At 46.3% G+C, this 18,939-nt stretch overlaps 2 protein-coding genes across 2 annotated transcripts in view; one reads left to right on the top strand and one right to left on the bottom strand.

Annotated features, from left to right (window-relative positions):
* The first annotated feature begins 3,567 nt into the window (after nucleotides 1–3,567).
* dusp14 (dual specificity phosphatase 14) lies at nucleotides 3,568–10,209 on the top strand. Its single transcript, XM_084674339.1, has 3 exons — nucleotides 3,568–3,635; nucleotides 3,744–3,822; nucleotides 8,259–10,209. The coding sequence occupies exon 3, from the start codon at nucleotides 8,357–8,359 to the stop codon at nucleotides 8,987–8,989; it is 633 nt and encodes a 210-aa protein (XP_084530465.1). The 5' UTR covers nucleotides 3,568–3,635; nucleotides 3,744–3,822; nucleotides 8,259–8,356; the 3' UTR covers nucleotides 8,990–10,209.
* Nucleotides 10,210–14,598: 4,389 nt separating this feature from the next.
* Nucleotides 14,599–18,939, bottom strand: part of synrg (synergin, gamma) — a 33,103-nt gene continuing 28,762 nt past the window's right edge. Inside the window, 2 exon segments of the mRNA XM_084673938.1 lie at nucleotides 14,599–15,814; nucleotides 17,646–17,678. Of these exon segments, the coding sequence (XP_084530064.1) occupies nucleotides 15,683–15,814; nucleotides 17,646–17,678 (165 nt within the window). The 3' untranslated portion in view covers nucleotides 14,599–15,682.

Genomic DNA, 18,939 nt, shown 5'->3' with positions numbered 1-18,939 from the left:
CCATCTATCCTTGTACGTGCTTCTCCTCACTGAACAGCTCATGCACAAAAGCAGGCTGTTTCATTCCATTTTACACACAAAGAGACACATCTATCACACAGTACATTTGCTCAGCACATGGTCTATTACTTGTAAACGTTTTTCCTTTTTTTTTCTTTTCTTTTCATTAAAATTATTTTCTTTACAAGAACAAACCCAGCCAAAGACAAAGCTTGACATTGAAAGATGCAACCATTCACCGTGGCTGTTTGAAGCTGCCCTGGCTGGGCAGGTCTGCTGTTCTTGCGAAGCAGCAAATGTGTTTGTCTGATGTTGGAGTTGCCTGGATCAGAGTGACAAGGAGACTCCATGCAGAGCACAGCCCGCCCACCCTCTCATGTTGCCACGGCAAACACTCAGATCTCAGGTCTATGTACTGCTGTCACAGCTGGAGGGAAGGAGGAGCCTGCAGAATCAGTGCTTTATTTAGAACCCTCACCCCCCCCCACCACCCCCTGAAACACCAGGACCTGCATCTCCATTCTCCATCACTGACCACAAAACACTTTCCACACGCCTCGTCTTGCCACCTCCATGCCAAAGGGCGGATCGCATCGATGCACTCACCCCCCCTCCCCTCCTAACATGAACGCCAGAATAATCTGCAGTGGCTCGCTCAAGTTCGGGCAGGGGTTGCAAGGCTGGGTGACGAGGGTGTTGGGAGGGGGGGTAGATCTGCCAGGAGATTTGTATGGCTTCATCTGACTTCATTCAATTTCACAGGGAATAATCAGCAATCAGAGTACTATCAGTGTGAAGAGGCCATGGCAGCCTGGAATGTGTGTGTGTGAGGAGGGAGGGAGGGAGGGAGGGAGGGAGGGAGGGAGGGAGGGAGGGAGGGAGGGAGGGAGGGAGGGAGGGAGGGAGGGAGGGAGGGAGGGAGGGAGGGAGGGAGGGAGGGATAAATACCTCAGGAGGAGCAGGTCTTACTCAGCCTGCACTAAAGCCTCTTGTACCAGTCCTTCTATTTCTGATGTAGCTCTTGCGCCAGGACTCTGAAATGGGTTAGCTGTCATGTTCAACATTCCTCCATGAATAGTTTAATTAGATAGAACCAAGCCCTAATGCCATGGATTGCATTCTTGCTTTATTAGTTAGAAGGATTTCTCGTCTTCATCGACTAGCCGCGCATTAGCATTCACAGCCAGAGTACCATTCACAACCAATATTCACACGGTCACTGAAAGCCGGTTACAGTACCCCATTGTGAAAATATGCCCGTGAACCCCATCTGCGATAGACAGAGCACCCTCTTGGTCATGAGCAAACCGTCTGGGTCGTGTGCTGCAGTTGCCACTCACCCAGTCGGGGCAGGAGGAATGAGGCTACAGGTGAGCCGTGTAGTTGTATGGGTGACAGCGTAACTGCACATGTATTTTAAGCCACCCTTGCAGACCGTAGAACCCTATTAAACAGCAGCATTTCACTGGAATGCTTATGACTCATCTGACATTTCAGACTCACTTCAGTCCCTGTTCTCTCTCTCTCTCTCTCTCTCATTCTCTCTCTCTCTCTCTCTCTCTCTCTCTCTCTCTCTCCCTCTCTCTCTCCCTCTCCCTCTCCCTCTCTCTCTCTCTCTCCCTCTCCCTCTCCCTCTCTCTCTCTCTCTCTCTCTCTCTCTCTCTCTCTCTCTCTCTCTCTCTCTCTCTCTCTCTCTCTCAAACTATCTCTCTCTCCCTCTCTCTCCCTCTCTCTCTCTCTCTCACTCTCTCTCTCTCTCTCTCTCTCTCTCTCTCTCTCTCTCTCTCTCTCTAACTCTCTCTCTCTGTCTGAGGTTGTCCCCGCGTCTTTCATTCTGTATCTATTTCCCTGCTTCCCCTGTCCATTGCATTTCACTTTACCATTCATGTCTGTTCTGTTGTCTGACATTACAGTGTGCTCCACTGTCACCCCCTTCGCCCTTCTTCCTAAGAATTCAACTAGCGATTTATGACCAACGGTGACACATACTGTGTGGCGTAAGATTACATACCTGTCTCAACAACATATCCTGCATGGAGAAATATGACACATACAGACATTCTACGTAGGAAAGGTAGAGATACCAGAACGATGATGGGTTCTCCACTTTCTGTCTCCCAGCCTCTTGCCCTGAGCTGTGTCATCATGCCTCTCCACAGGTGTGTGGAGTGTTGCTGTAGCGCAGCTAGGTAGGCCCCAATTTGTTTCCGCACGATTGAGTTAGGTGCTTATTATCGTGGAACATAATTAGCAGAGATGCAGGCCTGGGACTAGATGTTTGTGGATAGGACAATATCCTACCCTGCAGGATCTCTTTTGAATCGTACTAACTTTAGCAGAATGCTTTGACAACGGCTGTGTTTGGATACCGAACATCACAAGGGTTTTAATGTGGATTAAGTGCATTTAATGCAGCTGTTGAGTCCATGAGTTATGTGCTGGTTGCTGGGGAATGGCTGCCAGGGGTCATGAATGGTCAACATATCCCTGCGATGGCATTAGCACAGCGTGAACTTGGGCAGTAAATCAAACAGCTTACTCACAGGCAGGGAACTCAGAGGTGTGCTGAATGAGAGCCAATATAACTAGTGGCATGTAACTGTCCTCAGTGACATGAATATAAACTTGTTTTTGTTTTTCTTGTTGGTATGTTGCCTCGTGTTGAAGCTGCATAAGGTGTTGTCGTGTTAGGTGTTATGCTAGATTCCCTCTATAGAATGTATGAGGAACTATCTTTAGGACATGCAGGGCAGTGATACAGCTCTTTGTCATCCTGACCATTGTTTCTTGTTCCATCTCTCTGGGTTTGATAAGTGAAAGACCTGTAATTTGAGCACATGCCTATCCTTCTGGGGGTTGGAGGAGTGGGGTGGCAGGGGGGTGGTGGAGGTGGAGGGTGGAGGTTTGCTCCAGCACCATTCATAGTCATCCCGTACTGATTCCTGTCCACGGTATCAGGTGTTCCTCTGACCTTCTGGGACTTTGTTTCTTTTGAAACTCTGTGGGCCGGAGCCACTAGCTGTACTGGCAAACACCAGGCCATTGTGTGACCCGCATGGCACAGTAAGGCATACATTTTGTTTTTTGCTCTCTGTTGCCTTTAATGCGTGGCACGGTACTGACCTGCAGCTGTGACATAGTGTGATGGGAGGCGACAGTCCGCCAGGAAATTTGGGCCCCATGAAAAATATATATTTTTAAATTTCTATTAGTTTTTCTATTTTTGACCGAGCCAAATATAACAGGCTACTAAGAGCTATGATGCTGATAGACCTGAGTCTTACCAAACGTTTATGAGATGGTGAGGGGGCAGACTTAAACATAATCTGACAACAGGAACGAGTTCTCTAAACCCGGACTACCCTTCACCATATTAACAGTTTATTTGATAATCGGCATCATTAACGTTTCGCTAACATTCACGTCAAGAAAGACTGTAGCTTGCGATTGAGTAATATCACGCGAATGTACACATTGTGCAGCATCTCTGTTTGACAGTAGGCTACTCATGGGTTGTGTTTAGAGGGGAGGCGCTTCAGAACGTAGGTTCTAGCCTCTGTACGGAATATGCTCCTTCGCTACACCGTTGCTGGAGTGCGGACGGATGCGCGTGGAATTCTCCCGCTCTTTCGGCAGTAATAATATTTGCTTTCTGTCGCTTCGTCTTTCACATTATATGTTATATCCTATGTCTTGTTGACCACCAATCTTTTATTAGTATAATTGTTTGGGGTTTGTTTTAGCAACCACATGCCCGGAGTGGTGCGTGCGTAGTAACGCGCTTGGAAAATCACCACCTCAGCCAAAGTGAAGTGAGGTTTGGTAAGTTATGTTCTCATAGTTCAGAGTGGATATGGTCTTTGATTGTGTGTACGATGTTTATCAAATCTGTAAGATAGGTTGGTTACTTTCGGAAAAAGTACCATCTACACTACTGTGTTCATCAAAGAGGACAGTAATGTAAAGGCTAAAGCTCACTGTAAAGTGCTTCGAACAGACAGCGCATGCAGCAAGTGATGTGCAGTATTTGGCTAATTCAACATAAGACTGGATGTTACTTAAACGCATATTTTGTGTATCACATTGTAGCGAGCGAATTTGTTGATGAGATGTTCAAGCCTACACGTAGGATGACCTTTATAAAATAATATGTGATCTAGCAGTTTAATAATTACCTTCGTGTAGGCTACCTTATTAGATTGAATAGCCTGTTATGACAAGCCTGCTTTTGATGATGGATAATCACAGAGAGAGAGAGAGAGAGAGAGAGAGAGAGAGAGAGAGAGAGAGAGAGAGAGAGAGAGAGAGAGAGAGAGAGAGGTAGAATGATTAGAAAGAGTATATTCATTCATAAGTAATTACCATGTATGAGACAGCCAGGGGAGCACATACAATACTAACCAACTGTCTATGAAACAGACCACCCTGTTTTTCTTATCTTTTTTTAGCAGACACAAGACAACATTCAACATGCATATGAGGAATTGATCACATCAATTTTGTGAAGTGGCATTATTTTTTTGTTGCATAAAAACAACTAATTTTAGGTTCATTTGAGCAGTCTACAGATTATGGCCCCGTTTTCCTTGTGACATATAAAAATCTACCTGTTACACTGTCACAGTAATAGCTCAGGAAGAAATGTTTTCTGCAGCCAGTCCTGCTACACTGCTTAAATTCACATTCTTATGTTTATATTTGTATGGGTCTCCACAGAATATCCCAATGTGCATATAGAAGTAAATATGCTATAAAAAATCCCACACACAGTACCAATTTAGGAGACTACACCAACCTTCTTTTCTTTTTTTTCTTTTTTATCAGTGAATGTTGTGTTGCTGGCTAGGTAAGTAAGCAAGCTGCTCTGACCCAAACAATGCCAGGGTGCTGGACTGTGTGAGATACAGTCACCCACTGCCATCCGCAGTGGGGTGCAACATGGTCAGTGTGACTAGCTAGCACCTGGTCATTGGTCTAACAGGGAGATGCCACTCTGAACAAACACATGCAGGGACCTAGCCCTTTTCTGTCAGCATGCAGAATTTGTCATCCTCACTTTATAACTAATTTCATTGTAAGGCTGTTCTGTATCATAACTAAAAATGGTTTCTCTGGAACTAGTTTATGCGGTTAGACCAGTATGCAACCTTTTTCAATGTGGACATTTAAGTCCAGGATATTTATGAGCTGGGTTTACAAAGTATTTTGTAGGTCAGGGTAGTTCTACTTGTGTATTCTCAGGGGTTATACAGTGTAATAAAAATAGATATTAAACAGATGGCTCACAATTGTGCCACTGTTTCAGCACCGACATTGTATGTCCTGTCTACAGATCTATTTTTGTGGGACTCCAGCCATGCGAACAGTTCCTTTTAACACCACTGTATCGGAGTGATAGTTTACTCGAGAGCAGATTCTTCAACAGTGCAAAGCTTACACCCTTCTCTGTTTCACTTGGACCAACACTTGTTGATTCCGGCATTTTCCGTGTTTTCAAAACACACACGTTTGGAAGTGGTGTGAGTATCAATGAGCTGCTAAGCCTGCCTCGCGAGCATAACCCCAGATGGGGTGTCCAGCTTCCACATTAGGAGTGGGAGAGAGCGGCCGCGTTTGTCTCCGGTTTCTCCGCAGGTGGCTCACGTTCCCAATTCCAGCTAGCAGAGAAGGAACCGGAGCCCTGCGGAATCTCCCCGGGCAGAGAGAGAGGAGCGGAGATCTGCCTCGGAGGGTCTGCGATGAAAGTCTATGTGATGACAGGTCACAGACATGCATTCTGAGTGATGAGCCCTCGTGTTTGCCTTGCACACGCACAGTACAGATGGGCCAAGCCGCATTGCTGGGCTCGAGCATGGCGAGAGCATTTCGATCTCGTCAAGCCAGCCTTCTCCAATCACGTCGTGATGATCCTGCAGAAATAACCTGCAGAGCTTGTCAATTGACTGGGAAATATTGCCTACGCCTACAGTCGGTTTGTAGGTGACAGCCTTCTGCGTGCATGGCCTCGTTCCCTCCTCCTCCACTCCTCTCCATGGTCTCTCCCTCGCTTTCTCTGTCCAGGTCGGGTATAAATAGCCATGTGGACGCAGCGAGTGTCAGCAAAGACGGAGCCATGACACCTCAGCACTTAGAGGGGTTTTAGCTTGGGCCCCTGTTCTGCGCTGCTCCCGTCGCTACCCTGCTGTGACGGGCATCACTGTCCAACACTGTCCAGCTGGTCGCTACATCAAGGGTGAAGGTTGTGTTTGCCTAAACAACAAAAACTCACAACAAAAACAAAAAAGCAGAAGAGAATGTCATTGCTTTATCATTTATCTCAGATAAATAGGTCAGATGGCTGAGCGGTGAGGGAGTTGGGCTAGTAATCAGAAGGTTGCCGGATCAATTCCTCACCGTGCCAAATGATGTTGTGTCCTTGGGCAAGGCAATTCACCCTACTTGCCTCGGGGGAATGTCCCTGTACTTACTGTAAGTCGCTCTGGATAAGAGCGTCTGCTAAATGTAAATGTATCTCTTTAGATGTAAGTTTGAATATGACAGCGCAGCAGGTGTCTACATTAATTGACAATCTCCGTGTTGCTCACTCACTGCAGGTGTTTGTGTTTTTATCACCAACGGCAACACTGGAGAAGGAGAATGTGGAGTCAGCTGCATCTAAGTGTGTTCCATAGCAACCATTTCATGTCTGAACAGGCAAGGTGCTCAGTGATTGGCAGCCTGGGAACTAAGGGACTTCCTGTCTGGGCTGGGAGGATATGTGAGGATAGATTTCTTTGCCGCTTGCATCCACAGGGAATGGCAAACTGTATTCAGTGCTGTGGAGAAAGGCTGGGCTGAGAGAGATGGACAACTTGCTCCATCTGGGGCAGGATGGGCTTATTGATGGAAAATCAACCTTAGACCCAGGAGAGGGACTGACATTCCTGTTCACCAAAGCACAAGGAGATGTTTTCTGGCCGTCATTAAAAGCAAAGCTCTCTGCGAAAAAAAAGAAGAAAAATCAAGCTCTACCTGTATTTTCCCAGTGTGACACAGTGTGTGTCTGTGTGTGTGTGTGTGTGCCCCACCCTGCCTCAGGAATCAGCCAGGGCTTTAGGAGGACACTGGGTACACAGGTGTTTTCTGCACAGACGCAGACTTAATTCATAATTAATGCGTTTCATTTGATGTGTGTGGGCTTGTTAACCAGACTGTGAGAGCGAGGTAGAGAGACTGCCCCCGGGGGGCCGGTCAACAAGGTGTGGATGACGCATGAGTCAGGTGGCTGAGCGGTGAGGGAGTCGGGCTGGTAATCAGAAGGTTGCCGGATCAATTCCCCGCTGTGCCAAATAACATTGTGTCCTTGGGCAAGGCACTTCACCCTACTTGCCTCGGGGGGAATGTCCCTGTATTTACTGTAAGTCGCTCTGGATAAGAGCTTCTACTAAATGACTAAATGTAAATGTATGAGGAGTGCACCAAAGTGGGAGCTGGTGCCGTGAAGCTCCAGGGTTTCCTACGAGCGTGCTGTCCTAATGCAAATGGATGACACATCCAGGCTATCAGTGAAAGAAGAGAGTAGATGACCCCAGCAGGAAGTGTGTGAGCACTGTGGGTGACGGTGACAGAGTGAGTATCGGTGTGTGTATTTATGTGTGTATTTGGCAGAGGGTGTCAGATCACAGGTTGTTGTAGACATGACCGTGGGGTAATGCTCTGCTCCCTTATGCTGTGGAGTCTTGGGCATGGTTAGGAAAACACAGCGTCAAATTAAACGCGGCCAAACATATTTTACGTCCCATTACAATTAGTGGAAAGATACACTATGTGTTCTTTTCATGCGAGACACATCCTTAGTTGTGTACATGGAGATAGGATGGTGTACCATTTGATTCACCTTTGTTTCCCTTAATGCTGAAGATGGAGTATACATACCATCATCAAAGAGACTGTAGATTCTCTGCAGCCGTGTTTCATCATTGTCCTGGACAGACTGGGTTTGATTAATCAGGCCTGAGCCTAAAGCCAAGCCCTGCCAGACATACAGCAGTCTCCCTGGGCTGGCAGATGGATAACATGATATTATATTTGCCAGGCACAACTGTCGCAGCACAATGCCATCCAAAAGGAATCTAATGCCATTATTTGTTGACTCACTGCAAATAGCTTTGATGGCACTCTCCCAAATTATATAATTGTGAGAAAGCTCATCGTTAAATTGTGTTCAGTTGCTTACCATATTCTGTCTGAAATTGGAATCTGTCCCTGATATGTTTCAGGTATAATTTCCTGTTCCACGATGACTTCAGGCTATTGAAGAACATCCCGTTCGTCCTCCTGTCTGTTCCACACCTTCTCTCCAGCCTTCTCGTCTTCAATGGGGTCCCGCAGCCAAGGTTTCTTCCACCACCACCACCACCCCCACCGCAGCTCTGTGGTGCCAACGGCCATGCCCAGGCTCCTCCAGGAGAGCAGCAGCCTGCTGGGGGGCATCGCCCAGATCACCCCCAATCTCTTCCTGAGTCGGGGCAACGTGGCGTCCAACCGCAGCCTGCTCCTGTCCAAGGGCATCACCTGCGTGGTGAACGCCACCATCGAGCTGCCCAACTTCAACTGGCCGCACGTGGAGTACGTGAAGGTGCCCCTGGCCGACATGCCCCACTCACCCCTCTCCCTGTACTTCGACAGCGTGGCCGACAAGATCCACAGCGTGGGGCGCAAGCGGGGGGCCGTGCTGGTGCACTGTGCCGCCGGGGTGAGCCGCTCCGCCTCCCTGTGCCTGGCCTACCTCATGAAGTACCACCGAGTGTCCCTGGCCGAGGCCCACGCCTGGGTCAAGGCCCGCCGCCCCGTCATACGGCCCAACGGAGGCTTCTGGAGGCAGCTCATTGAATACGAGAGGAAGCTGTTTGGCAGGAACTCTGTAAAGATGGTGCAGACGCCCTACGGGGTGATACCTGACGTCTACGACCGGGATCGTAGGAACCTGGTGCCCTACTGGGGTCTGTAGGCATTGTCCCCCCTCCCTCCACCCCCCCCCCGTCGTCGTCGTCGTCCTCGCCACAGGGAGAGGAAGAGAGGTAGAAGAGGGAGGGAGGGAGAGAGAGAGAGCTGTGGTCGATTGTGTTGTCTGTCCAGGCTGCAGGTTCATGCATGTTCCCCCGGCCAGAGATGCAAAGTGTGAGTGTCTGTCTTTGTGAAGCTTAATTAATGAGTTCTGGTGCTTTTGGATGGAGGAAGTCAGATCAGTCACCGCACTGCAGACTGGTTCCTGGTGCTACCACTCTGCACTGCACCCAGCCCACCCTTCTGTCTGGGAGACAAGGCCACTTCAAGCTAAGTGTTGCGTGGACCAGAGCAGCGCCCAGATCACAGAGATGCCTGGCACCGCGATCAAGTACCCAGACTGTGATGATGGCTGCTGAGCTTGGACCCCAGTTAGCAGGAGCGTTCTGGGAAAGTGTGGGCGGAGCTTAAAAACTCAGCAATCCTGACAGTGGAGCGACTCGCCGAAGTCCTTTTTCCCGACGTAACGTCACGTGATGGTATTGTGCCAGTTTTGCTGTTGTCTTTGATGTAAGGGGCGGAAGTCTGTCTCAATTTATGGTAGCATTTACAATACTTACAACTGTACATACAAAATTTACATTTTGACTCATTCTCATAAAGGTTATTTAAAGTCATGAAATATATATGGGGAAAATATATAAAATAAGGTGAGGTGTTCTAGTGCACTTTAAGATATAAAAAAAAATGATGACTATATTAACGGTTTTAAACTAGATATTAAGATTGAAAGAAGACTGTGCAGAAGTTTGCTATTATTTACTTTGTGCTGTTTAGAGAGATGTCTTCCTCAAGCTTGAGGACAATGGTGTGTCAAGGGCCACAGGGGGACATACGTTTAATGACCCTCGTCTCGATGATGTCTTAGTGAATGAAGTTCTGAAAAAACCGAGTTCAAGCAAGAATTTAATATCCTGTGTACTCTTTGTACACTTGGGGGCAAGAGGTTGTCTGAAATTCTTCTACTTTGCAGACACAAAGCTTTTCTAATATGGCAAATATGACTGTAGCAGACAACCCTGTCCACGGCACAGGCATTCTCAGCAGTAAGCCAAGCTTACAGGAATTTGGTTTTGTTTTTTGCCCTACGGCAATGATATTCCAATGTAATAAGTTAACCCATGCTACTGTTTGTGTTGAAAACCCGTAAAAAAAAATAAAACAGTTGACTAATATCTTTTTTTTGTCAGTCAATACCTAACATTTACCTGAATACTGTATAATATATAGTTGTGAATCTGTGATATTTATACTTTAAAATGTCACCTTATTGTCTCATGCAAGGCAATATCTCTCGGGCCTTCTTTCTTTGTCAGTTCGCTAGTAGATATGTTTTGCGGAGAGAGAGGTCGCACAGTAAATTCCACAAAAAGGTCTCGTGTTTCACAGAGCCATTTGCCAAAGAGATGTCTTCAGATGTCAACGCAGCATTCTATCATTCTTTTTCATTTGTTGAGGCCACATAGCAGCAGGCTGACAGGGATGACTGCTATCGGTCTTCTGCTAAGCCTGGTAAAGGATATCCAGAATAGCTTACACAATAAACACCATTACCCACAAACACTGGCTTCCTCTGATGACAGGCCAAGCATGATGGAAATGCAAAAGGGATTGAACCAAATGACACATTCTGCTACATCCTCCTAGACTGAACTGAAGCCGTGTGCGTATGTCTGCGCATCACCATCCCAGGGTGTAGTCTGACTACCCAGGGTAAACACATCATTCACCTGCAGCAGGATATCACCATTCATCTCCAGGCCAGTGAGAAGGGTGATTTACATCTTCCTGAGTGTTCAGGGTTCAGGCCATGCAGAACAAAGTGTTGTGATGAACTTGGAGGAGACATCATTAGGAAGCTTCAACTCAACAGGAAGCAGACAGAGCCACAGTCTGGTGCTCACTAATCTGTGCCCGGTATCAGAGACAGAGATGGCAAAAGTACACACATCCTTCACTCAAGTTGACAGTACAGGTACTCATGTTTAGAAAGACTCATAATAACATAATAACAGTGTGATAACAGTGTAATAACAACATAACAGTGTAAAAACAGTAATAACAACATAACTACTAGCTTATGTTTGTTGTGTGTGATGGCGGGAATGAAAAATGAAATGCAACAACAATAAATAATATTGATCATGCCACCAAATACAGAACAAACTAAAGTAAAGAGCTTGGTTTGAAAATGTAAGAAGTAGAAAGTAAAGATATTTGTGTACAATTTCTTTGGAAGTCAAAAGTGGTCAGAAAAATAAATTAGTGAAGTAAAGTACTGATCCAAGAAAAATCAACTTACAGTTTTTCCCGATTGCTAACACACAAGAATGGTTTGTGTAAGCCATCCTCACAAAACCATTTAGCCAATTCCCAGCAGAAAGACCATGTACCCTAGTCTTTTAGCACAATTTACCCTTTTTGACACATGTCTCAGGTTCATTCACACTTCTTTGCAAAAGTCTAAACACACCTCTCACTTTAAAACAAATTGTCACCATTATGTCATTCAGAAAACACTGTTGTTTGATAAGTAAACTCAAACCAGTGCAATTCAAACACCCCAACTAATTATCCATGTGTAAGCACTAACAAGCAAATATAATCAACAAGCAATCAGGGGTTTGGAATGAATACAAAGTTAAGCTCATCTGTACTTTGAAATTATGGATGCAAATATCAGAGGAAGAGGCAGATTTGTCAGAATGAGAGGAGGTGGACAAGGCAGAAGAAGAGGAAGAAGAACAACAATCTCAAATGAGATCCGTGCCACACTAAGACAGAACAACCTTCTCCAAGCCACGGAAGAAGCTTGTGGGGACATTGCTGTGGAGGCTTGTCAGGGATGGCTCAGGCAGTCAAGGGCATTTTCCCCTGCTGTTTGGTTAGAGAAAACCTTACATTTAGCAGACGCTCTTATCCAGAGCGACCTACAGTAAATACAGGGACGTTCTCCTCGAGGCAAGTATGGTGAAGTGCCTTGCCCAAGGACACAACGTCATTTGTCACAGCCAGGAGCCAAGGATTACTAGCCCGATTCCTTAACCGCTCAGCCACCTGACTCCCCAACATTGCCTGTGATGTTGATGAAAATCTCTGGCTTGACCCTGGTCAGAGACACGCTGACCCAGAGTGAACTGTGCTGTAACATACTCAAGCCCTGTTACCCAAGTGAAAATGCTTTGTTTATTTCCTTGTTTTCTTAGCTTTTGTTCCCCAAATTACAATTTACAGTAATGAATTTGTGTTGCTGACTATAACAGTATTAGCCATTTTTATGATTTACATCATGTCAACTCATGAGGTGGAACATATCTAAAATTCAAGGACACGTTATGGTCAATGGTTCCTTTTTACAATAGTGTTTTCAATTCCTCCCAGCATTGTGTAAAGGGTATTCATAAGGTTGATTGTATTTGAGGACTTGTATTTTGAATGCAAAGTCAGGTTTATACAACACATATAGTTTTGACTATAGTGTTTGATTTTGGGTCAAAAGTCAAGGCTTTGGCCAAAACAGTGTAAGTATGAAGATGTGTGTTTAGAGTTTGAAGAAAACACAGTCAAGAAATGTGTCTTAGCAATTGAGAAAAACTGTGAACACTTTATTTTGTTACTTACCATCTCTGGTGCCTACATAGTATATTTCGCAAAACAACAATTTGAATACGTAAGTTGTGTTATCAAACGGGCACTCAAGCAGGCAGAGAGGGCGAGGACGCACTCTGCAGGGCGACACCTTGACAGGAAATGAAAGCTACAGTAACCTTGGTAACAGTCAGTGAGGGCCAATGTGTTCTTATTGTTGAACACATCTCATGAAGTGTCCCTAATGAACAGTGACTGAATCAATGCCCTGGACAAATTACAGCAGTAATCTCTGAGATGACAAGCTGTATGTGTAGACTCCGTATTTAGAAGAATTTCAATAATGACAATTCCCAAACCAAGAGATCTGTCATTGTATGCTTCTGCACAAAATCAAAGGTGACTTTTGTCATCAAAGAAAAGAACAGTGACGTGTGTTGCAGTGCAAAAAAAAAAGGCAATTAAACGAAATAAATGATTGTCTTTCAGTGAGGGGTTGAATGAGTCTCACTCTTTGTTTGTTTCATTTCCTCTGGTCATCCTCTGACTCATCAGTCCCCATCATTCCTTCACAGTGATTGGATGCAAATGCTCAGCCCCTCCTGTCAGTCCGGATAAAGACAGGACTCTGATGCGGAACACTGGAAGCCATTGTTGTTGTCTTCTGTTTTATAATGAATAATTACACAGTGAGGATTTCTAATGAATTCAAGCAGGTCATTAAACTGTCAGAGGGATCATCATTAAATCAGAGAGCGCTCCTCAGGATGGACGGTGAAAGCGTAGACCCAATCTTGCCAGAGCTGTCTTCAAACGCTCACATTTGACCAGGCTTCTGTTGAGAGAGATGATAAAATGCGAATGGTTGTGTGGTTTTCTTCAAAGCAGCAGGTCTTGTAGGCTACTCTCCTTTGAATTCCTCTCAGAGCACTTCACCCCGGTTTCCTCTAGGGACCAGACTGGGTCTGTAAAACTACAGGTTAGCCTCAAATAAGTGTGGAAGCATACTTGCTTTCATGGCTAACATGTCGATTGTTATGCTTGTCTGAACTCCAGACACAAATTCATAGAATTTTTTTACAAACATCCGTTGTGAGATACTCACTTGAGAATGAGGGTAAAGGCAATTATTTGTACCTTCAGAAGTAAAATAGTTGTCTTAAATCGATAAAGTGATTGACATGAGGAATGAGATATGAAAGGCCCCAGGGCTGAAGCAAACCAATCAATATGGCGGCACCATCACTGCAATCTCCGATGCTTTTCTTGTGGGCTGATCATTTGATTCATGGCACTGCTGACGATAAGCATGAAAATTACACATCAAGACTGGCGTAGGAGAGGAAGGGGGGAGGGGAGTAGGGTGCAGCGATGGCCAGCATTTCAAATGTACACAGCCTTATTCGGTAATTGATTTGAGCGTTTGTAATTTTCTACAATCCCAGAGCTCTCAGTGAGGCGAGGAGAAAGGAAATCATTTTCAGCGGGATGTTCAATTAGGGAGTGGTGAGAGATAAAATGAACGTTGGAGAACACACACCTGACCATGGGGAGAGACAATGGTAATGAGACTAGTTCCGCGGAACCTACAGACGGGCTTGTCTGATTGGCTCTTCCCCACACATCCACCAGCTAAGGCCCAGCAGGCCTGTTCTGTGGAGAATTTATTCAATTTTGTCAACAAGTGATGGAGATGAGGTCTCCTTGGCCTTAGCAATGGTATGCTACTGGGCAAAATAACAAGAGAAAATGAGAGACAATCTAGGTCCATTTGGAAGTGGGCCTTGGAAGGGTACACTTGTGTGACATTCCCGCATTCGGCTCTTCTGAACAGGCTGGTCGAGAAACCCTCTGCGGTCATATTAGACGACTCGCTTCATCCGGCCCCCCACGTTTTCTATGGTAATTCAGACACTTCCTGCATTTTCAGAGAAAGATGACACAAAAACAACAGACGAGAAGTCCTTGACTGATGGAATTTCTAAATTTTACTCATTTGTTTATGTACATGTCACTTCACATTACAAGACTACAGTACCATACTGTAATGAACACAAAGTGCTGATGCAATCAAATTCAGAGTTGACTTCATAAACATTCCCTTCAGAGCTACACGGACACAACAAGACGAAACCTACAACCAATAATCATTATTAAGAAATATAATTAAACAGTGCAAAGGACATTCTAAAGCAATTAGTCACACAATCCTTAAAATGGTAAATATGACTGCCTTTCAACATAGCACTGTAGCTTCTAATGTTTAATTAAAGTCTTTGAAAAAAATAACCGATGAAGAATGTTACCAGCCATGGAATATCCTTTTAAAGACCCGGCCATTAAAGTGATTCAATTCCAGCAATATGATACTACAGCCCAGATAAATGAAAAACCAAAGTAGAAAAGGCAAGAACAGTCTGTTTCTTTACTGAGCTCCAGCATGAAAGAAAAACAAAGTAACCAGAGATATGAGGGAAAACTACAGATGGCATTACATTTCATTCAGTCTCTGGATCCCCAACCTCAGTGTATACTACATTGCACAGTAATAAGTTTAGCACAATAATTTAACATTCTGTGCCACACTACTCCACTGTTTTTTTGTTTGACTTTTCCATGTTATATTCCAATACTGTTAAAAGTTATCTCAATAAGAAGCTCCATAAATATCCATGTCAACTCCCGGGACCATCCAGGAATAACGCGTCACATACATGATTTTATTAATAACACATTAAGTTACAGATCAGGCTTTCGCCTTGCCCTTGAATTTGTACAAATATACTTTTTCTACTTCATCACTTCATCCCCCGCCGTACTTCAAATCACTGGAGCAAATGAGCTCCTGACAGAGAAGGAAGGATAGAGAACATGAGATCAATAAATAGAGGTTTTCCAGTGACTGCAGAGCCTTCGGGGGAGCGGCTGGGTTCTCCGGCCTTCTTAAGGTGAGAGGTCGCCAAGTCGCGTGGCGGTCAGGGAGTCTGCTTCGCCTCCTCGACGGCGATATTTACGTGCACCCGTTGCCGTGGCAGTGGCGAGGAGGCGATCAGAGCAGGTCAGGCAGGATGAGGCCCGGCGGTTTGGGCTCCACGCAGTTGATCCAGAAGTTGGCACAGCTGGCGTGGTACTGGTGGCCCCCGTACAGCAGCTTGAAGTTGTCCGTCTCCGAGTTGAAGGCCTGTAGGGAGAAAAGTGTGCAAAGGTCAACGCAGGAGTGAGTCAAGGAATGAAACCGGTCTGGGTGAAGATATCTGGGCTGGTGAGGAGACTGGAGGAGTCACTAAGAAGCACAAACAGAGGTCAGCGTGACGCCCTGGTTGCCGGTTCGATTCCCAAGCAGTGCCACATGACATCACCCTACTTGCCTCGGGGGAATGTCCCTGACCCTGTACTTACTGTAAGTCGCTCTAGATAAGGGCGTCTGCTAAATGTAATGTATCTTGACACATTTCTATTGAGACGGCCCATCACCGCACATCTGAATACAGCTGAACATGGTGTATTGGGCTGGGAGATATGCTGTTAGCATGCATTTAGATGGGGCACCAGCTTGCAGTGTGGAGCTGGAGATAAGGAGATGCTAGTGTGTGTGTTATGCAGTTTAAGAGTTTGCCTTCCCAGTGAAATATCTGAACTGAAGCTAGAGAGAGAAAGGAGTCATGTGTGGTGAATCATATCCACCCACACACAGATGGAGAAATGCTTGCTCTCTCCCTCTCTCTCTCTCTCTCTTACACACACACAAGAACCCAAAACCCTACAAACACAAACCTGCTGACTAATGACCTGCGCACGGTCAGTTTACAATACACAGGGACACCTGTTGAGGCTTTCGCACAAGGACTGAAAATACCCCCTCTCTTTTTCTCGCACACTTCGATTTCACGGACTAACTGTATTCTCTTTCAGTTCCTTTGTGCCTCAACCCACTTCTCTCCTTCAGACCTGCACTTACACTGCCAAGGCTCACTGTGCTGGAGAGAGAGAGCAAAAAGAGCGAGAAAACACAAAGAGATGCCCCCACCTCCTCCTCCCTCTCTCTCTCCCTCCCTTCCTCTCTCCCTCCCTTCCTCTCTCTCTCTCCCTCCTTCTCTCTCTCCCTCCCTTCCTCTCTCTCTCCCTCCCTTCCTCGCTCTCTCCCTCCCTTCCTCTCTCTCTCCCTCCCTTCCTCTCTCTCTCCCTCCCTTCCTCTCTCTCTCCCTCCCTTCCTCTCTCTCTCTCTCTCCCTCCCTTCCTCTCTCCCTCCCTTCCTCTCTCCCTCCCTTCCTCTCTCCCTCCCTTCCTCTCTCCCTCCCTTCCTCTCTCCCTCCCTTCCTCTCTCCCTCCCTTCCTCTCTCCCTCCCTCCATTCCTCTCTCTCTCTCTCCCTTCCTCTCTCTCTCCCTTCCTCTTTCCCTCCCTTCCTCTCTCCTTCCCTTACTCTCTCCCTCCCTTCCTCTCTCCCTCCCTCCCTTCTTCTCTCTCTCCCTCCCTTCCTCTCTCTCTCCCTCCCTTCCACTCTCTCTCCCTCCCTTCCTCTCTCCCTCCCTTCCTCTCTCCCTCCCTTCCTCTCTCCCTCCCTTCCTCTCTCCCTCCCTTCCTCTCTCCCTCTCTCCCTCCCCGCCTCATCCCTACACTCCCTCTCGCGCCCTCAACCTCAATTCTTCCCTGCATAGCCGTGATCAAGTGCAATTTAACCATCAAGCGGCACAAAGCCATGGACAGCCTGAGCCAGACTTTAGGGGAGAAGAAACTAATATAACTCCCAGGAGCTGCAAACGATGTGAGCTGGAGTCTCTCTCAACGAGATCGGAGGAAACGGAAAAGGTCAGCAACATCAATCCCCCACGACCTATGCTAAAGTATTTCAAGGTCGGTGACATGCACAAACATATCCAGCAGTGCTAATGATCCCCAGCCACAAGCGGAGCCCCCATCTGTTAAAGCAGGGAACTAGGAGCTAACACCTACATGAGCTCCCTAGTGAGGAATACCGGGAGGCAAAAAAAGAGCAAAGCATATTAGCCTTACCCTCAACCTCGGGTCATTCTCTTTAGCCAGTGCCTGAAAGTAACATAAAATGAGTCAGCATATTCTGGTTTTAGTTAGCATCCTGAGTTAGCAAACTGGTATGTGGGCAGAGGAGTGACAGCCCGTACTGACAGACAGCATCCCTTTTCCAGAAGCATCCAAGCTGCCTACAGTGAGAGAAACCCTGGTCTCATCATCCTCTCCTCCACCCAACACTACTGCAGTAACTCGGGGATGGGCTGCTGTACCACAGATCTCCAGACTGGGCACTCTGGAAGATATTACCAAGCTTAGCAACCATTAAAAGATGCATTGCCATGGCCTTATACACATCTGCTGAAAGTTAAGTTTGTAAAAACATAGTTCTGTCCAAATATGACATTTATGAGTATAAATATGCATCCTACTGATGAATTACTATTTAAAACTTTCCAGAGCGTTGATTGCATTAATTTGCATTTATCAAAGACTGTTGCTGTACATTATCACAATTAAAAGTTTTCCCTGGGAGCTGAAAATGTCAGAGATAAACAGTGGAAGATACAGATTGCTGCCCATCCCTGAGCACGTGAGAGGGATGGACCATGAGGCCAGGTTTAGGGTCAGCAAACCCTTCCCTCTCGGGGGAGGAAAGGGGTGACGCAGAGGCCTGCTGAACCCCACCGTGCATTCTCCTCCACTACCCACCTCCATCCATCACCAGGTTTAAAGATAGAAAGCAGCCCCCCCCCCTCCCCCCCGTCGTTGTCTAAAAGAAAACACCATCATCAGTCCCCCGGATGCGGCGTTATGGCTTTCTTTAGACTTCACTACACTGTGAGGGAATGCTATTCCCCACTTGGCTTTCATGCTTTCTTACGAATGCGCCTCTGCCGAAAATGTAATTAAAAGGTGGGTTGTTAATCTGATGTCAGGGGCATGGTAGTAAAACATTTTTTATTTCAAGCTGGTGGGGGGAGAGAGAGAGAGAGAGAGAGAGAGACAGAGAGACACAGAGAGAGAGAGAGAGAGAGAGAGAGAGAGAGAGAGAGAGAGAGAGAGAGACACAGAGAGAGAGAGAGAGAGAGAGAGAGAGAGAGAGAGAGAGACACAGAGAGAGAGAGAGAGAGAGAGAGACACAGAGAGACACAGAGAGAGAGAGAGAGAGAGAGAGAGAGAGAGAGAGAGAGAGAGAGAGAGAGAGAGAGAGAGAGAGAGAGAGAGAGAGAGAGAGAGAGAGAGAGAGAGAGAGAGAGAGAGAGAGAGAGAGAGAGAGAGAGAGAGAGAGAGAGAGAGAGAGAGAGAGAGAGAGAGA

The sequence above is a fragment of the Hypomesus nipponensis genome, chromosome 15 (assembly GCF_054491055.1).
Source record: "Hypomesus nipponensis isolate SF chromosome 15, ASM5449105v1, whole genome shotgun sequence".
NCBI lineage: Eukaryota > Metazoa > Chordata > Actinopteri > Osmeriformes > Osmeridae > Hypomesus > Hypomesus nipponensis.
This window is presented reverse-complemented; position numbering and strand designations above follow the sequence as displayed.

Excerpts from the sequence above, each read along its gene's own strand:
- dusp14 (XM_084674339.1), top strand. The coding sequence starts at position 8,357 with ATGGGGTCCCGCAGCCAAGGTTTCTTCCACCACCACCACCACCCCCAC.